Source organism: Mytilus californianus, unplaced genomic scaffold, assembly GCF_021869535.1.
Source record: "Mytilus californianus isolate M0D057914Y unplaced genomic scaffold, xbMytCali1.0.p SCAF_5, whole genome shotgun sequence".
NCBI classification, from domain to species: domain Eukaryota; kingdom Metazoa; phylum Mollusca; class Bivalvia; order Mytilida; family Mytilidae; genus Mytilus; species Mytilus californianus.
Genome location: NW_026262701.1, coordinates 63568134 through 63587306, shown reverse-complemented (window position 1 = coordinate 63587306; position 19173 = coordinate 63568134). Strand labels below are relative to the sequence as shown.

General features: G+C 32.2%; 1 protein-coding gene across 1 annotated transcript in view; it reads right to left on the bottom strand.

Annotated features, from left to right (window-relative positions):
• LOC127701153 (tyrosine kinase receptor Cad96Ca-like) overlaps positions 1–19173 on the bottom strand; it is a 359749-nt gene that overhangs the window by 93803 nt on the left and 246773 nt on the right. Inside the window, exons 10-11 of the mRNA XM_052204967.1 lie at positions 16133–16255; positions 6401–6512 (exon numbers count right to left, since the gene is read on the bottom strand). Coding sequence (XP_052060927.1) covers positions 6401–6512; positions 16133–16255 — 235 coding nt within the window. The remainder of the gene's footprint in view (positions 1–6400; positions 6513–16132; positions 16256–19173) is intronic.

Genomic DNA, 19173 nt, shown 5'->3' with positions numbered 1-19173 from the left:
TTTTGTACGTTGGGTATGCATTATTATTATATTGAAAGACAAGTCAACGTACAGTGTATTTATGATCTTATTAGCGAGCGAAGCGAGCGAAAAAAATAACATTTACATTATACAAGTCATACTTACCGAAGATAAAGCCAGAATATTTTTTTAGCAACTGAATAGGCCAGATTTTTTTTTTTATCAAAATGGAGGCTAAATTTTTTTTTTCAACCCCCCCCCCCCCCCCCCCCACCAGAATATCAAATGGTCCGTGCCTTATGCTAACTGATAACCTATATTAGCACAAAGATCGTACTTTCATAGTGACAGACTGTCAAAACATTGAATGTAGCGTTTGCTCGCTCGATGCCAGGAGCATTTTGTAGTCGGTATTGGGTCCGTTCGCCCTAATTACATGTTCTCCCTGGGTCCGTTCGCCCTGGGTTCGTTCGCCCATAGAGTCCGTTCGCCCAAACTTTTAGAAAAACATATATTTATATTAATGGTATAATTTAAGGTTTTATAATCTTATTCAGATATTTATATTAATGGTATAATTTAAGGTTTTATAATCTTATTCAGATATTTATATTAATGGTATAATTTAAGGTTTTATAATCTTATTCAGATATTTATATGGTAAATGTTAAAGAAAATATATATCTATAGAAATTCATGTAAAACATGGATTTAAAAAAAAATAATGTCTTATTTTAGGGCATTTATAATCATGTTAATTGGCTTTATTGTTACATACGTTTTTATTTATAATAATTTTTAACGACTGTTGATTGCAATTTTGAATGCATTTTTGCTAGGTATAATTACGATGTCTTTGATCTCACTGATTGTTGTAGTAATTGTTTTTGGTGGATTAATAATGAAAATAACATTATTTTTAAATAAACAAGAAAACTTGGAATGAGTAAAAACAATGATGTACTAGGGCGAACGTGAATCAGGGCGAACGGACCCGGATTCATTGTAGTCTTGGGGAGGGAAACCAACGTTACGTATCATAATGTTGATATGCCAATTCGTCCCATACTGAATATTACTGTTCTTCCTTATAAACTTGACTACAGTAATTATTGGGACCATACAATTTTCACATAAACCAGGGATGGGGTAATTGTAATCTGTAATCGTTATCGATTGTAATTGATTACATTTTTTCAAGTAATCGACAGTAATCTGTAATCGACAACATTTTCGATTACATGTTATCGTAATTTAATCGATTACAGCAAAAATTGTAATGTAATCATCGATTACTTTTCGATTACATTTCGATTACTTTAGTAAACTAGTTTGATGAAATATAACCTAGTTTAAATGAAAATAGACAACTGCATTTTTCAGTTTTATGTATAAGTATGACTTGAGAGTTCTATCAATTGCCTTAGCTTTATTCAGATCTGTTGTCTCAAGCTGCATTATGTTCAACCAGATCTCCTTATTTTATTTCTAGCTTTTGAAACAAATTACTTTCAATTCTTGTCAATACATTAATAAAGACCTTTTATATTAAAAATAAGAAATCAGATTAAAATGTTTAGATAAACATTTAATTCATCATAATTTTATGATATAAAGATAAAGAAAGGATGCAAAATCCTATTGACAATGAAAAAAAGGATTTAAATTCTTGTTCAGTAATAGATACATGTATCCAATTTCGACACTAAAAAATATGTATTGTTTATATTTTTGAATAGAGAATAAAGAATTCTCAACTGTCATCTTGTCTTTACTAATCAGAAGATCAAAGACTTCTAATCAATGAGATGCAGACTTTGTTTTGATTTCAATTATGTCATATTAAGTGTGAGATTTACATGATATTGCCCTAGGTTATAAATTTTAATCCACTGGCAGTTTAATAACTTGTAATTAAGGAGATTATCAAAACAAAATGATATATTCATGTACTGGTATGTAATTATAAATTTTAAATTTCCATCTTTGAAATTAGGTGAACTAATTATTCTACTTTTTTATATCTTTTTTCAGAGGAAACTTTTAACATTGTAATGAATTATATTCAAATATACCTTTTAATAATGAGTAAAAACAAACTTATGTTAGTAGGACAGCAAAAATTTGCATAACATAGATCGAATGACCTAAAATATAATGGTCCATGTCATTGCAAGAACTTTATCACCACTCACTCACGCTGAAAACCAAAATTTCAAGAATTCTTAAATATTTCGGATCCTAGGTAAGAGCTTCCATCAAAAAAACAACTGTCGACATAACATTAGGAAACTATGCTTTACATGCTGTTTTTGTAAAGTTCTAAATTTCCATTATAAATACATTGAGCAACATAATTGTGTTTAACTTTCTTTATAATTTTGTAGCATGTAGTTGACAGTAATCGAAAAGTAATATAATTACTTTAGATAGCAATCGATTACATACAAAAATAAACACTCAAAAATACATGTAATGCAAAGATCGACTGTAGAAGGTTTCGTAGAAAAAAAAAGAATTTTGTCAAAAAAATTTCTTTTTTTCTTATGTCTGTAAGCCAAATTGTTTGAAGATTATGTAAATTTCAAACGGTCACATTCAATAAAAGTTTGTTATTTTCAAGGTTAATAAACAATAATTGTTTCAGCAATTTTTTGCAGGAATTAAACGATTAATTTTTTTTCTGGCAAAGTTTGAAAAATAAATATGTTATCTGAGCTGGCCAGAATTTTTCTTAACATTAGGTTACAAAAATCACCATGACAATTCAAATTTACTTTAAAATATGGTTCTTCCACGCATTTTAACAGTCAATGGTATTCCTAATGAGAACATGTGCAAAAACACACAATAATATATGCCTACTGTGTTTATGAATATTGTTTTATAGAGCACACAAAACTAGTCATATTCAATATACTATAAACATAAAATGCATCGGTGAATTTCAACTAGACTTCGGCAGATGATCCATGGACTCCTATCCTTTCAATGGTGTAAATATAAGATAAATTGAACGAGATATTACCAAGGACTACCCCCTTAATGCACTGAAAATTGCATTGGAATTCAGCTTGTAGGACGTTACAATGTGTACATGGTTTTAAATATCGAGGAATTTTCCTGTATCTACTAGTTTCTATTGCTAAATAGTGACAGGTCGTTCGAAATATGTTGGTAAGTAAGTATGGATCAAGGAGATAGCTTTCCTTTACTTTGCATAACAGTTGGAGAATACTCTTCTCTTGTGAATTGGACATTCGATCGTTATATATTAAGCTTTCCGAAATTTTCGTGTATTTCAGTCTAATATCTTTCTTTTTGTAATTTGTCCACATTTATTCAATGTCTATATTATCCTGACATCTTACATGATAAACATAGGAATACCATGAATATATGTCTGATTCATGTAAAGTTTTTGTCCAATTAAGTGTATCTTTTTGCAGCAAGTAAGTTTTTTCTATAAGAACATATCATGAAAAAGAAGTGCAAAGCAGTTTATAGAATAAATTATCAGTTCTGCAACTATTATATTACAGGAACGCTTTAAAATCTAGGGCAAGTTTGTTATACTTATTTATTACTTTATAGTTGGAGGCAGTCTTCTGTCAATGAAATTAAGAGCGTCTACTTTTAGTAAAAGTTTTGAAAAGTTTGTGATATCGAAAACTCTGGTGTAATAATTTTTCAGTAATACGGAGATTTCTTTCGTTAAAATCAAATACTCTATTACATACACGAGCGATTCGAACAAGGTGAGATGTATAAACACCATAAGATGGTGCCAAGGGAACGTCACCATCTAAAAACGGATAATTAACAATAGGTAATGAAAAATCATCTCTTTTATCGTCAATTTTAGCATCAAGCTTCCCGTTAGAGATATAGATTCCAAGATCCAGGAAAGGGCAGTATTCATTGTTAGTATAAGCTTTATTCAAAGTAAGTTCAACAGGATAAATCTCTTGAGTGTTCATACTGAAGTCATCATTATTGAGAGCCAAAATATCATCCAAATATATAAAAGTGTTATTAAATTTGTATCAGTTGTTGTTTAAATGGGTTTTTGCTGATTTTAGATATAAATTGTGATTTGTAACAATACAGAAACTGGTCCGCAACAGTTCCCATTGGAATTCCGATAACTTGGCAATATACGGAATCTACATAGCTAACAGAAATGTCATCTTGTATAAATTCAATTACAGTTATCATATCAAAGCAGGCCCAATTGACATAGATCTTTCAAAAGTAGGGTTTGTTGCTTTCTATTATTATTTTTTTTTACAGTTAACTGTCAGCTTCCATTTATAACAATATTAGGATAAATAGTTTAAACTTGGCTGTAGACCATCTTTATTTTTCAGACATTTATTAATATATCCCCAGCAAACAAAAGACTTCCAAATTAATTTGTAGATTTTCATTTCAAGAAAAGATAATTTTGGATCTAGCACTTTAAATATCCAGCAATACTTCATTTATGACCGGCAAACCAAACTTGGCAGTAGAAAAAGATCACTATAAGAGCTTATCCGTGTCCCTTTTTTCGTTAGTCATCTCATATTGAGATAATGCTTTGAATTCAAATTTTCTAAAGATGTAGATTAAAATATATTGATGTCGATGAAGATCATCCTAATTCATGGTAAAATATATTGATGTCGATGAATAATGCTGCTTACGACATGCATTTCTGCGACATTTGACCATTGAAACGAGATATGTATTATCAAATATTAAGTGAAAGCAAAAGCAAAAGTCCACTACTTGGACCTAGTCAGGTACTTTTGGTAATAGCGATAAAGTGTATACCAGACCTAATGTATGCACATGGTGCATTACTCTTGAAAAAATCTGAAAATAAAAGTTAACCCTAGCAAGTTTTCCTTTCCAAAAAGTTATGGAGTGCTTCGCAGTATCATAAATTTCCGTCAGTTTTTGTTTATGGAATTTTTAATGACCGTAAAACGTAAGGTGATTTGTAAGTAAAATACAGATTAAAAACACAATCAAACTTCTTCTTTAGATCTAACTGAATTTGACAAACCATTATGCATGAATTGGCCATTTCAAGTAAAATACGTGTTATGTTTATGACTTCATATGGGCATCATACGTAAAATTTCCAGGTTAAAGCAACTGGTTCATTTCTGAATAAAGATTACATAATTTTGAAAACCCTGAATAAGTTTACTATTTTTGCAATTTAAAATAATGACTCCTATCATACCTTCTGCTTTTGATGGGGTTTTGCTTCAGACGCCAGTGGCCACATGTATGGACCAACACAATTTTTTTATATAATGTATATCTCACCATTTTAATTCTTATAATACATTTTTTTATCAAAGGGTGCGGCTAATGCTGTTCAGGTGGTAATAGACCTTAATAATGGATTAAAACAGGAAATATGGTTATCATTTGGTTAACTATCATACTTTTGAAGCTATCAACATTGTCAAAAAAAAAACGTGAACAGAAAAAAGTTTTTTAATATAAATTTTCAAAAAACGGTTATTATGCATACAGTCTGATGCGGTGTTGTATATGTATTATTGTTTATAACATGGAATTAAAAACAAGGTCATATAAACCCTGCTAGAATAAATACACACCTTACCATCATTTCAATACACCATATAAAGTTGACGAATTAAGACATGTTATATAAATGTTTACCGTTGACAATTGATTTACGAGAGTCGAGTTTTGAGACATTCAAATATGAGATCATCTCAAAAGTTTGAATTGAATTTTATTTAAATCCGTGCCCAAATAGCTTTTCTAGCATTGCTACAAATAAATATGAAACAATTGTCTTTCCACCTTTTCTAAGATGATTTTTGAGAGGTTGGTTGGTTTTAGGTATCATAAAATGTTTGTCACAGGTTCTTCTTATCGATTGGTCGTTTGGTTAGTTTGAAGGTTTAATTGTAGGTAGCCAGTTGATAGATTGAACTCTTTCATTTGTCAAGTTTGACGTATTTCACATTCATTAACTGATTGATTGGCATGGTTGGTAGGCCTAGTTGATTGATTGACAGTTTGCTTAACATAGGGGCGCATAAATTATATTGATTAATTAATTGATTGATATTTTGTGTGATGTCCAGTGGAAAATTCTGTAGATACAGTCTCTACCCTTGATTGGACATACTGTCAGTGAATTTTACCACCAAATGATGATTGTTGGAATCATTGAATTTATGAAATTAATTTATGACAACATTATTATTGAAATTTTGTTTGTTTATAAAAATTGGTTCAGATTTAATCAAATATTACATGAACAAGTTTTAATCGAGACTTATAGTATATCTCTATTCGTTTGGTGATGAAAATATTATAACCATATAATTAAATACATGTATATGCATTAGCAGAAATAAACACTCATTCGTTGCTTTCTATGTACTATAATGATAATAATTACCAAGTGTAACGATCTCCCACAATAGAACACCATATGACCAGACATCAGTTTTCTTTGTAAACATTTGGTCATTTAATGATTCAGGCGCCATCCATCTAATTGGTAGTGGTCCCTGTAACACAAACATGACGTAAGAAGAGTACACATGCTGTTTAAGGACATCAATTTAAAACCGTAGTGAGATTTTTTAATATTGATTTTATCGGTACTAACATTGATTTTGTTTTTTGATAGATTAAAGCATAACTAAATATTTATTAATTTACACTTATGAAAACTTATGGTCCTACATCATGGTCGATATAGTGTACCTTATTTTTGGATTTTCACAAGACCATGCTATTCTCAGACTGTTTATACACCAACACGGTTGAATGTGTAATGATTGATCCTATAGTCTGGGAGAACATGATTTATTTATCAGTTGTTATCGGCTTTGAACTAGCTTTTAGTAGCTCAAGTACTCTTAGATCGATACTTTGTGTTTTTGTCTTTATAATGGTTGTTTGTTGTACTTTGTGTCAATCTGATGAGTGAAGCCATTTCCAACTGAATTTTACAGTTTGTTCTTATGTTGTGCTGTTACACCACTGTCCCAGGTTAGCAGAGGGTTGAGCGCTCACAAAGATGTCTAACTCCGCCACATTCTATATGTGCCTATTCGTTTATTATTTGTCATACATCAGACCGTTGATTTTTTCGTTTGAATTGTAACACATTTTGTCATATCGTGGGTTTTTAATGCGGTATGGAATTTGCTCATTGATGAAGTGATCGGTGATCTATAATAGTTGTTTAAATCCACGTCATTTGGACTCTGGAAAAAAGTTATCTCATTGGCAATCAAACCAAATCTCCTAATTTTGTATTGGACTTATTCTTTCAATCTGTCTTTGAGTTTAGAATCAGGAATACTAGTGTACAGAGTAGAGAAGTCAAATGTTTTTATTATACAAAATGTGAGAGACTTAGATTGTACATACTCTAACAGATCTTTGATTTTTTTAGTCTCCACATCTGGTAGTTTCAAAGTAAATATGATGCCCGGCTTAATAATCTCTGTTTACATGTTCACAAATACGATATAACGTTGATAAAAAACTAGAGGCTCTAAAGAGCCTGTGTCAATCACCGAAGTCTATGTGCATATTCAACAAAGGACATTCTCCAAGATTGTAGACAAGAATAGAATTCATGACAAAAATCTTTTTTTTTTGGCTGATCTTGTATTGCTGATCATTTTGTCTGTTTAATTTCTCTCTATCTTCTTTAGTTTTTTACTCAAAACACAAAAGAGGGTAAACAAATCCTCATTTAAGGGCAATCACTTCTATGAAGAGTGACAATCTACTAATGATATCGACAAACTTTGACTTGTTTGTAGATCTTGCCTTGCTGATGATTTTTGTTTTCTAAAATTTCTATTTATCATAATTTTTATCATATAAGGCAAAACGCAAAAAAAAAATTGGTAAAAATAAAAATCATCATTAAAGGGCAATAACTCCAATAAGGGGTCGTCAAACAATTTCCTCCATTAGTCTAAATTGTAGATCTGGTCTTGCTGATCATTTTTGCTCATTTAAGTATCTATCTATCTATTCTAATTTGTAAGATATAAGGCAAAAACGCAACAAATTGGTAAAGTTCGTCATCAAAGGGCAATAACTTTAATAAGGAGTCGTATGATGATTTCGATGATGCATACTTATTTGTTGATCTTGTCTTGCTGACCATTTTTGCAACTAAAAGTTTCTCTCTATCTATTATAATTTTCAAGATAATAGGCAAAATTGAAAAAAAAGTTGGTAAAATTTGTCATTTAAGGGCAATAACTCCAATAAAAAGTAGCCTGACAGTTTTAACGCGAATAGAGAATTGGTAGAGCCCAACATTCTGAACATTTCTGCCCCGTCATATTTTCTCTATTTATAACGGTTTTCAATATAATAGACAAAACTTGCATTTTACCCCTATGTTCTATTTTAAGCCATGTCGGCCATCTTGGTTGGCTGGCAGGGTCATCGGACACATTTTTAAAACTAGATACCCCATTGATGATTGTTTTGGTCAAGTTTGATTAAATTTGCTCTAGTAGTTTCAGAGGAGAATATTTTTGTAAAAGTTAACGGACGACGACGACAGACGACGGACGCCAAGTGGTGAGAAAAGCTGACTGGCCCTTTGGGCCAGGTGAGTTAAAAAGTCGAAGTGTTAGAAGGATTTTGATGATATAGCTCTTCAACTGTTTCGGTTTTATACATCCTTGGCTCTCAAATATTCGGCTTTGAGCGTTCTTGATGAAGGTAAATCCAGAAAAGCGCTTCGGACGCATTGAATTTATAACGTGTTGTTTTCATTTTGTTGAAACTATCTTACTTTGAAAACCCAAAGTTGAATGATTTCTGATTGTTGCCCTGGTGTGAAATAAACTCAAAGAGGTAATTTGGTCCTTGAGATGTGGTAAGTACTTTCAGGGATTTGGTTGAGCAGTACTTGAATTATCCTTGTATATTCTCTGTGCTGGCAACATAGACCGAAGCATGAATTGAAGGGTCAACCCATGGAAGTGTCATTTTGTTTTAAAATAATGTTCCCACTTTAAAGGGGCATTAGCTGTCAAATTCATGTTCATCGATTTGACTCAAATTCTCATATTTGATTTATAACATACTAAAACGTATATTCAAATGATAAAAAGTCTAAAATAAACTTTTTTACGATGTATGGACTCGATAATATGTATCAGCATTTCGTGTGTATTTTAGTCTAGACGCCATTTGATTAACCATCGAGGTGACCTCCGAAGACCGTCGACGGTCATATAACCCGATATAAACATAAATATAGATATCAATAGATAGCGAACACGTGCAATTGTTTTTTTCTAGGTCTGTTTGATTTCCTATTATAGGTTTATATAAATAGGTATGAATTTGGGACTTAGAAGGTTACATGTTTTATGTGTTTACATGTTCAATGGAAACATAAAAAAAAACTTGTCCCTTGAACTCAATGCAATACATATTTTTTTTTATAATATGTTAGAATGCAATCAAATTGTAATTTTGATGCTTAATGTACAGTGAGATCGTAGTCATTTTCAAAGACGTGAAATCCTGCACTGATAGAGGCTCATGGTTGTTATTAGAATAAAGATAATATTAATAATAGGAAACCTTATTATCATTTTCATTCTTTTTTAAATTAATTATCTTTTAACAGTTATCCATCTATTTATGTTTTTACAATCTTTGAGGTACTAAGTTCCTTTGCAAGATAATTGCATTTGGTTCTTAATTATGGAGAAAAAAAAAATACATGGTATAACTTTTATTAATATCTCTTAGATTTTATAAATTGCAAAGCGATTGAGGCATATTTTGGTTACCCTTGCCTCGATGCAGCATTTTTCTTCTATCAGTACTATTTATTAACAGCAGAGGAAAAACAGGAAAAAATACATACCAAAATATTTAAGGATTAATTCTGATAATATCAGATACTTCTGCATTCAAATAATGCTATTCAATATAAAAGAAAGAATATGCGGTATCCATTCATGACACAACACCAGTACATGCACTGCACAAAACACAATCAAAGTTTATTTTTGCAAACGTATCCTGTCGCAATTTTTGCAATGATTAGAACATTGACATTTTTTTGAATTTACTATATTTTCAAAATGAAATCAACACTTTATGAATTTGAGCATGATAAAATATTTTACCTAGATTATTTCATGAATAAACTAGAGGCTCCAAAGGGTCTGTATTGGTCACCTGATATTTTTGCCCATAAAATATGATAAAATGCAACAAGATTTGTGTGTTACTTGGAAACTTGCAATCAAAATTTGTATTTGATGATCACTTTGGCTGGACCAAATTTCTGTATATCCATTACAGTTTTAAAGATGATAAACAAAAAAAACTTGGTTAACATTGGGATTTAGGGGTAACAAATCCTCTAATAAGGCGTTCGACAATTTCATTCCTATTAGATTCGTTTGTAGATCTTATGTTGCTGGTTAATTTCTTTATTTAAAATTTTACTCTATCTAATACTGTTTATAAGTTGTTATGTAAAACCCTAAATTCATCAAAAATCTTCATTTAAGGGTAAATACCCCTGTGACAAGTCAACTGATAATTTTGTTCACTTTCACTTATCTCTTCTTAAAATGCCTTTACCAAGTCAAGAACATGACCGTTGTTTTCTATTCATTCCGATGGTTGATATAGTCGACCGTTTGATTTTGTCAGGTTTTATTGACTTTTTTTAAAATTTACCTTGCAGTTCGGTATTTTTGCTGATAATTTTTGTCTACCGTTTCTCTCTATCCATCTACTCTTATTCCGTAAAAAAACGACTTTGGTAATGTCGACTTATTTTTTGATCGTGTTAAGCTGATCATATTAGCTGTGTTAAAAATCTCTCTATATCTATTATAGTTTTAAAACAACAAACAAATGGTAAAAATTGACATTCAAGGGCAATTACTCCTATAAAAAATAAACTGAAGATTACATTCATGTTGACTTATTTGTAGATCTTATTTTGATGATCATTTATGAAAAGAAACAGTTTCACTCTATCTTCTATAGTTTTGGAGAAAAATGCAAAAAAGGGTAAACATTGTCATACAATAGTCGGTTAACATTTTTTACTTTTTTTAAAGATTCTCCTTATCTGCTTAAATTTCTGCAATAAATGAAAAAATATCGGCAAAAATCATACATCAAGGGCAATAATTCCTATAAGGGGTCAACTGACTATTTCATTTGTTTGACTCTTTTTGGAAATCTTATTGAACTGGTCGTTTGTACCATTTAAAGTCTCTCTCTCTATAATTACTACCAAAAAGCTGTCAAATTGACAGCAAACCGTGTTTTTTTTAACATTATTCTTGTCAATGTTACAACAAAGAAAGATCATAACCCCTGAACAGCAACAGTGAAACATTCAATATCGAAATTGACCTCAATTTTGTCATCATTAAATAAGAGGCGGAAGATACCAAGGGGACATTCAGAATTCATAAGTCGAGATGAACTGATAACGCCATGGCAAAAAAAAAACAACAACAACGAAAGACGACGAAAATACAGACAGGTCCACAAAACACTACACAGAAAACTAGACTGAGGAACACAAACCCTATAAAAACCGCGGGTGATCTCCGGTGCTCTGGAAAGGTAACACGCAATAAAAATTTACAGAGTATTGGTTGAACTTTCTCAATTTCTTGGACAGAAACGACTAAAAATGGCATTATCCAATCAATCGAGAACCATTACCCCTGAACAGCAGTAGTGAAAATCGTCAATATTGTCCTGCAGATCGGTGACAAAATTGTGGGTTTGATGATAAAAGCACCAAATGTGGCATGGTAGTAGTTCTTGGTGTTTCAAACAATATAAGCTATGGACCCACATTGAAATTTTAAAATGGCGGCCTTTTTCCAAGATGGCCGCCATAAAATATTAAAATCAACATATATCACTTATATAAGGTCAAATTTAAAGTCAAATTTGGTATGGTAGTAGTGCTGGGTGTTTAAAAAAAAAACGTTAGCTATGAACCCACCTTGAAAAATTAATAAGGCGGCTTTTTCCAAGATGGCCGCCACAAAATATCAAAATCAACAAATATACCTTATATTGGTTCAAATTTGTCATGTTTGTAGTTCTGGGTGCTTCGAACAATATAATCTATGGACCCAACTTGAAATTTTAAAATGGCGGCTTTTTCCAAGATGGCCGCCATGAGATATCAAAATCAACAAAATTCCCTTAAAAAAAGTTACAATTTGTTTTGTTTTCATTAAAACCTAGTTCCCTATAATACCAAGTGTATGCCACATTTATATGCTAAGGCAAAACATCAAAAAAATTGTGAAGAAAGTATAGAAAATCGTTACTACGGTACCATTCTTGCAGAACAGTCGTCTACAACGAGGGATCACGTATAGACACTGGCGTTATTCCAATATTTAAGCTAGACTTAACTAGAGTGTACACTTCTGCACTCGAACAGTTTTCTCTATGATCAACTGGAAGAGGACATAGTAATGATCTAAAAATTGCAGTAATCTCAAGTTTGCCAGGCCATTAACAAGGCAGGTAATTGCTTCTTCTGTTTAGCGATTAGCTTGGTGTTGCAATTAAACAAGCAACCACAACAATCTGATTGTATGACAACGATACTTGAAAAAGCTGTACATGAAAGTAGATCAAAAAGACATGATGTAGGCAAAAGTCTTTTCAACAGTCATTAAAAACATTATTAGATAATTTTCAGATGCAGTCGAGTTATTCCATTGAGGCACGTACGACGCTATCCATTTCAAAGTTACTTCTGTTTTATTTATCTATTCTTCCTTAACATTACACTCAGCTGAAGAAAGACCATTTCATAATGTATATAGGCCTTCTACTGGATGCTAGGACCATGAAAGGAGGTACTAAATGACAAAATGTACAATTTACTTTGGCGTTTATGAATGATCCAATTATCCATTTATCTACAGTATTCCACTTATGAAACATTCAACATTGACTATGTGGTTCCTCCCGCGAAACCTGCAAACTTTACAACAGCAGCCGTGGACAATATTGAAAATAACAAGAGTTCAAATACGACTAAACAATCGTTACATAGTACGACAATTTCAATATTTCAGCCTTTTCCTTAGTCTAACTTGGCAAATTCGTCATAACCTTTTGCTTAGAAATATATGCATTTCACTTGTAATCTCTGGTACTTTAACCAATATATCATGCACAAGCACAACTGTTCATATTATTGCTATAACTTAGTATATATTTTACTATATAATAAGATATATCATTAATACTAACTAAATATAACCATGCGTTTCATACTTACATCTAATAATAAACGTGTTATGGACATGGCACTATGTGAATTGTCTAACCAGAAATACATGTATGCCATCCTGGTTTAATTAGTCAAATTTATACATGGTTGTGAAATTTGAACTGATTAGCAGACATCTTGAAAATGGCCGCCATATTGGATTTTTCAGAGTGGGTTCATAGCTAAAATTGACTAACAAATATATATCTACAACTGTGCAAAGTTTCATGCTTTTATCATCAAACCCACAATTCTTCTAAAAATATGCACGAATCAGCTGGACTAATATAAAACTTTACCTCGATTTTCGTCTTTAGTAACAAAATATTACAATTGGAAAAATTTTCGTTCAGCAATTCGTATGCTAGTGTATTGAAAGGACAAACAGTGCAATTTCCATTCAATAATGGACCATAACTCCTGAACAACAACAGTGAGAACTGTCAATATCGAATCGACCTCAACTTTGTCAACAACTTAATAAAATTTGAAAAGCATTGATTTTTTATTTGGAAACACAACTGAGCCCGTCCGCCCAACCGAACGACCACGAATCAATAATTCGGCTGAAAGCTACGATTTGCAAATTGATATGTAAGGGAAAAATCTGTCGTACAATATTTCTGGAAAATTACATATCAGATTGGTATTGACCTGTTAATTATTTTTACGCAATGTCAGTTTGCACTAACTACTTTAGTTTTTTTAAGGTATAATTTAAAACCTACAGTTCTATTTATTGTATCAGCGACTATGGTTGTTGACGGACCAAATCCCTGCATATAAATTTTTAACTATATTACTTAACGAACATTCAGATTAAGTTTGGTAACATGTTGCTAAGCAATTTCACAGATTTTTTTTTTAAAGTAACGATCGACGAAGGACGACGCACCGCGACGACGGACACCAAGTGATGGTAATAGTTTACACGTCCGTTTGGGATATGTGAAATTATATCAAATACACTATTTAAAGTAAAAAAGGGTTGATTTATTTGTTTTTAATCATTTTTACTCAGTCATAGAAAATTGAACCTCCTTCCATGAAAAACATAATCCCCCTATAGACCTCATATTATCACATTGTCATAGCTATTCCAGCTATGTTATATAGTAACAAGAAATGATTGTAACAGGATGCTGTTACGAAGTCTCCCAAACGAAGCTCCCATAATTCGTCATTCTTATGGTCGCCTGACATTGAGCAAAGTCCAGAACAAATTGGTTTGGTCCAGTAAAGGAACTAACTCTGTTAATCATTCAAATCATCTTGGCATGACAAACCAGAATAAATATATTTTGGGGTGGGGATCTTGACCACTTACAAGATATTAGAACTTTATCAAATGGCAGGGGGTCGGGTAGACCCCTGGGGACTAACCCTATTTATCATTCAAATCTTCTCGGCATGACAAACCAGAATATATATGGTTAAGGGGTGGGGATCTTGACCACTTACAAGATATTAGAACTTTCTCAAACGGCAGGGGGTCGGGACGACCCCTGGGGACTAACCCTGTTTATCATTCAAATCTTCTCGGCATGACAAACCAGAATATATATGGTTTAGGGGTGGCGATCTTGACCACTTACAAGATATTAGAACTTTCTCAAATGGCAGGGGGTCGGGACGACCCCTGGGGATTAACCCTGTTTATCATTCAAATCATCTCGGCATGACAAACCAGAATGTATATGGTTTAGGGGTGGGGATCTTGACCACTTCCAAGATATTAAAACTTTCTCTAATGGCAGGGGGTGGGGGTAACCCCTGGGGACTAAGCTTTTATTTTATTTAATGTGCTTTATCATTTAAAACATTTTCAATTATAAATATTGTGTCTATCACTAACCGTTTTTAAGTTATAATCATTTGAAAATTAAAAAAAATAAAATCCCATAGGGTTCTATAGTAAACCCCTCCTTCCTTTATGCCCCTCAAAGTACCCCTTTATAAACCCCATTGCACAAACAAATCCCTAATTGCACCACTAGACATGTTAGTCTAACATATTGTGAAACCCTAAGTTAATCTGACAGGTTTTTGAGAACGGGTGCGGACAAGTTCGGCGGAAGAAGAAGAAGAAGAAGAATAATAAAAATAATAAGAACTGAGCAAAAACAATAAGTCTTCCCAAACTTCGTTTGGGAGACTTAATAATGCTTTAATAAGTACTTGGTAGGAAAAAAACATATTACAAAATATTTATGAACATTTTTACTCAACCATGGAATACTCAACTCCCCCTATAGATTAAGATTTCCAAATTGTCATAGTTATTCCAGCTATGTTATATAGTAATAATGCATTAATAAGTACATGGTAGGAATAAAACATCTTAGAAGTTCGTTTTAAACATTTTTTATTAGCCATGGAAAATTAAACTCCCCCGATAGACCTCAGATTTTCAAATTGTCATAACTATTCCACTAATTTATATAGTAATAATACTTTAATAAGTATTTGGTAGGGAAAATTGAAACCCATCCTATAGACCTCAGATTTTCAAATTGTCATAGCTATTCAAACTACTTTATATAGTAATAATGCATTGATAAGTACTTGGTAGGAAAAAACATGTTAGAAAATATGTTAAACATTTTTACTCACCCCTGAAAAATTGATTCCCCCTACAGACCACATATTTTCAAAGTATCATAGCTATTCCACCTATGTTATATAGTAATAAGGCATTAATAAGTACTTGGTAGGGATAAAACATGTTAGAAAATAATGACAGACAACGGACGATAAGATATGTTGTCTTCCGATATGGTGTGGCTGGGAACCAGTAAGGGCTTGTGTGATCAAATCTAAATATTTCATAAAATGTTAGTTACATACCTTCGATGTCCTTTCATAAACATCACAACCCTCAACATCTCTACTGAGACCAAAGTCACAGATTTTACATGTAAAATTTGGAGTAATCAAGATATTCCTCGCTGACAAGTCACGATGAATAATCTGTAACAAAGATTTTACATAATCATTAGATTGTCCTCGGTCACGCAATAAATGGAACAAATTGTACAAATATGTAGTTAAATCAGCATAACGGTTATTCTCTAGTATCTATTAGTCTTTGATAGATAAGTGAAAATGTTAACACCATTCCTATATTTCCGTTTAAGAGCTAGATTATCTAGCAATATTGTAAACGTCAAAAGAAAAAAGAGAGAGAAGATGCCAATGAGGCAATCCAAAACTGTATGTTGAATACAAACAGACAACTCCATAGCTGAATAAACAGCTGCGCCATGAGCGCACGATACGCCCGTCGCTTATCAAAAAATAAAGTTCAATAACTCTCCAATGTCATATCAGAAATTTATAAAAAAACTAAAGGAAGGTTGTTTTAATAGATATAAACCAGTCACCAAAGTTTCATGAAAACTGCTCAAAGCACTTTTGAGTTATTGTCCGAAACCTGGAAAATCACTCCTTTTTTATGAATAAAATCCCATAACTCGGAAACGTAAAATCTAAAATTTATAAAAAATCGAAAGGGAGCTTACGTCAATAGATATAAAAAATTCACCAAAGTTTCATGAAAACTGCTCAAAGCGTTTTTGAGTTATTGTCCGAAGACTGGAAAATCCCCCTTTTTTAATGAAAAAAAAAAAACATAACTCGGAAACGTAAAATCTAAAATTCATAAAAAATCGAAAGAGAGCTCACATCAATAGATATAAACAATTCACCAAAGTTTCTTGCAAATTGGTAAAAGTGTTTTTGAGTTATGGTCCGAAAACTGAAAAATCACCCCTTTTTGTAACGAATAAAACACCATAACTCGGAAACGCAAAATCTAAAATTTATAAAAATCGAAAGGGAACTCACATCAATAGATATAAACAATTCACCAAAGTTTCATGCAAATTGGATTAAGCGTTTTTGAGTTATTGTCCGACATGTTGACGACGGACGGACGGACAGACGGACGAACAGACGGACGGACGGACGGACGGACGGACAGCCGGACGGTATACCATAATACGTCCCGTAAACGGGCGTAAAAAAAACAAACAGCGAAAATACAAGTCCATAAAACAATAAACATAAAACTAAAGACTGAGCAAAAAGCCCAAAACCATAGCTAAACTCTCGACGTTGTAGTACTGTTAAAATACATTGATATGTGGTGATTGTGCAAAATATAACAGAATACTGACGAATCTGTTATCGAATACGAAGACATCACCAGATTCATAAACCATCAGCACAAGTAAATTCACTAATTCCACCCTTGACCGAATGTGAAAGTTTAAACGGTTTTCAAGACAAAGGATAGACATTACTTTTTGCGGCAGGAACGACAAGGATTTTTAAGAATAAAAGAGGACAAAATACAAAACTTATAACTAAAACAAAAGCAACATGAACCCCTTTAAATCAAAATAAGAGTTGCTGGGGAATGTAATGAAAGTAAAAGTAAGGTGATTAGTCGCATACGGTGATGTATACGTAACAATCGTGAAAAAGTGGACGGGATTGTGGCTACGATAATAAGAACATATCAGTGACACAGATATTCTAAATCGTTTTACAAAATCACGATGACGTCTGTAAACCTTTCGAAGCAATGACTTCAATTTAACTATTAGGAACACTATTCAATACATACATAATATTTTAGTCGTACTGGTTTCTCAACAAAAACGGAGAACAGAATCAAACAAAATCGGTTCAAAACCGACTAGAACATGATATTTACGTGATTACGCGACACTTTAAAATAAAACGGAACGAACAAAAATCTGTTAAAACAAAGTAGATTTTCGTTTAAAATTAATATCAATACTTATTAATTAATTTAGCTGCGAACGTTTTTTGTTATAAGAACTGAAAATGTATTGAGTACAAATATATCCATAGCAATAGTCTGAGTTTGAGTAATCCATAAGAAATTTGTTTTTATCTGTTTTCTCAATTTAAGGTCACATATATTTTAGGGAAGTTGTCAAAAATGACATCAGATCATCCATTTTTCAAAGAAAGAACATGGGGTAAATTGAACAATTACGTCAAGTTCAAAAAGGGAATTACGTCTTTGAAAGAAGCTTTGATGCTTAAAAAGGAATCCCAAAATACAAATTTTAAATACAACTACTTTGTACGGTTTTCAGATACTCTAAAGGAAAGGAATATGATATTCATTGTTGTAACTTATTATTCTAAAAAAGAAAGTTACTTGCGTTTATCGGACATATTGCATCACATTGGTGACGCCTGTGCCTCGACTCGAATCGGCATGCCATTTTGATTCGTGTGCAACAATGCCTTTCAATCAAGTTCTGCGCCGGTCTTAAAACAGCATCACTGGCACACCGGCGAAGGAAAATCAAGTACTAGCATTGTAAGCAACAACCTTTTATCATATATATCGAAATTGAATCCAGTTTGCGTTCAAGTGTGGTTCTGTAATGCGTAATTGTTGTTCTTGATTAATATATATAAATGAATTAACGTGATTATCTGGCGCAAAAATAGTAAACGGAAAGCATGTGCACTGACATGTTCTGGATTAGAAAATGCATTTGCGTTCCCACGTATATTTGTTCTGGACTCAAATCCGACGTTAGTTGAAATAAAATGTCAAACTACATAATTCAAGTGGTTTGACTTCAGATTCAAAAATATTCATTTAATCCAATTTATATGTGAACGCAAACCGTTAAATGTGTAATAAAAATTTTTAAATCCGATTGTGTTTTGTCATGTGAATGGAGAAGTGAATAAAGTTCAACCCATACCCTCCTTTGTTCTAGTATTTCATTCAGGAATTTACAGTCAAAATGTTGAAAACAAATTTGTAGATATGTTTATAAGGAATTGAACTTTTCATAAAGTTTTTATTTGCTTTTAATATAAACAGACCAGGG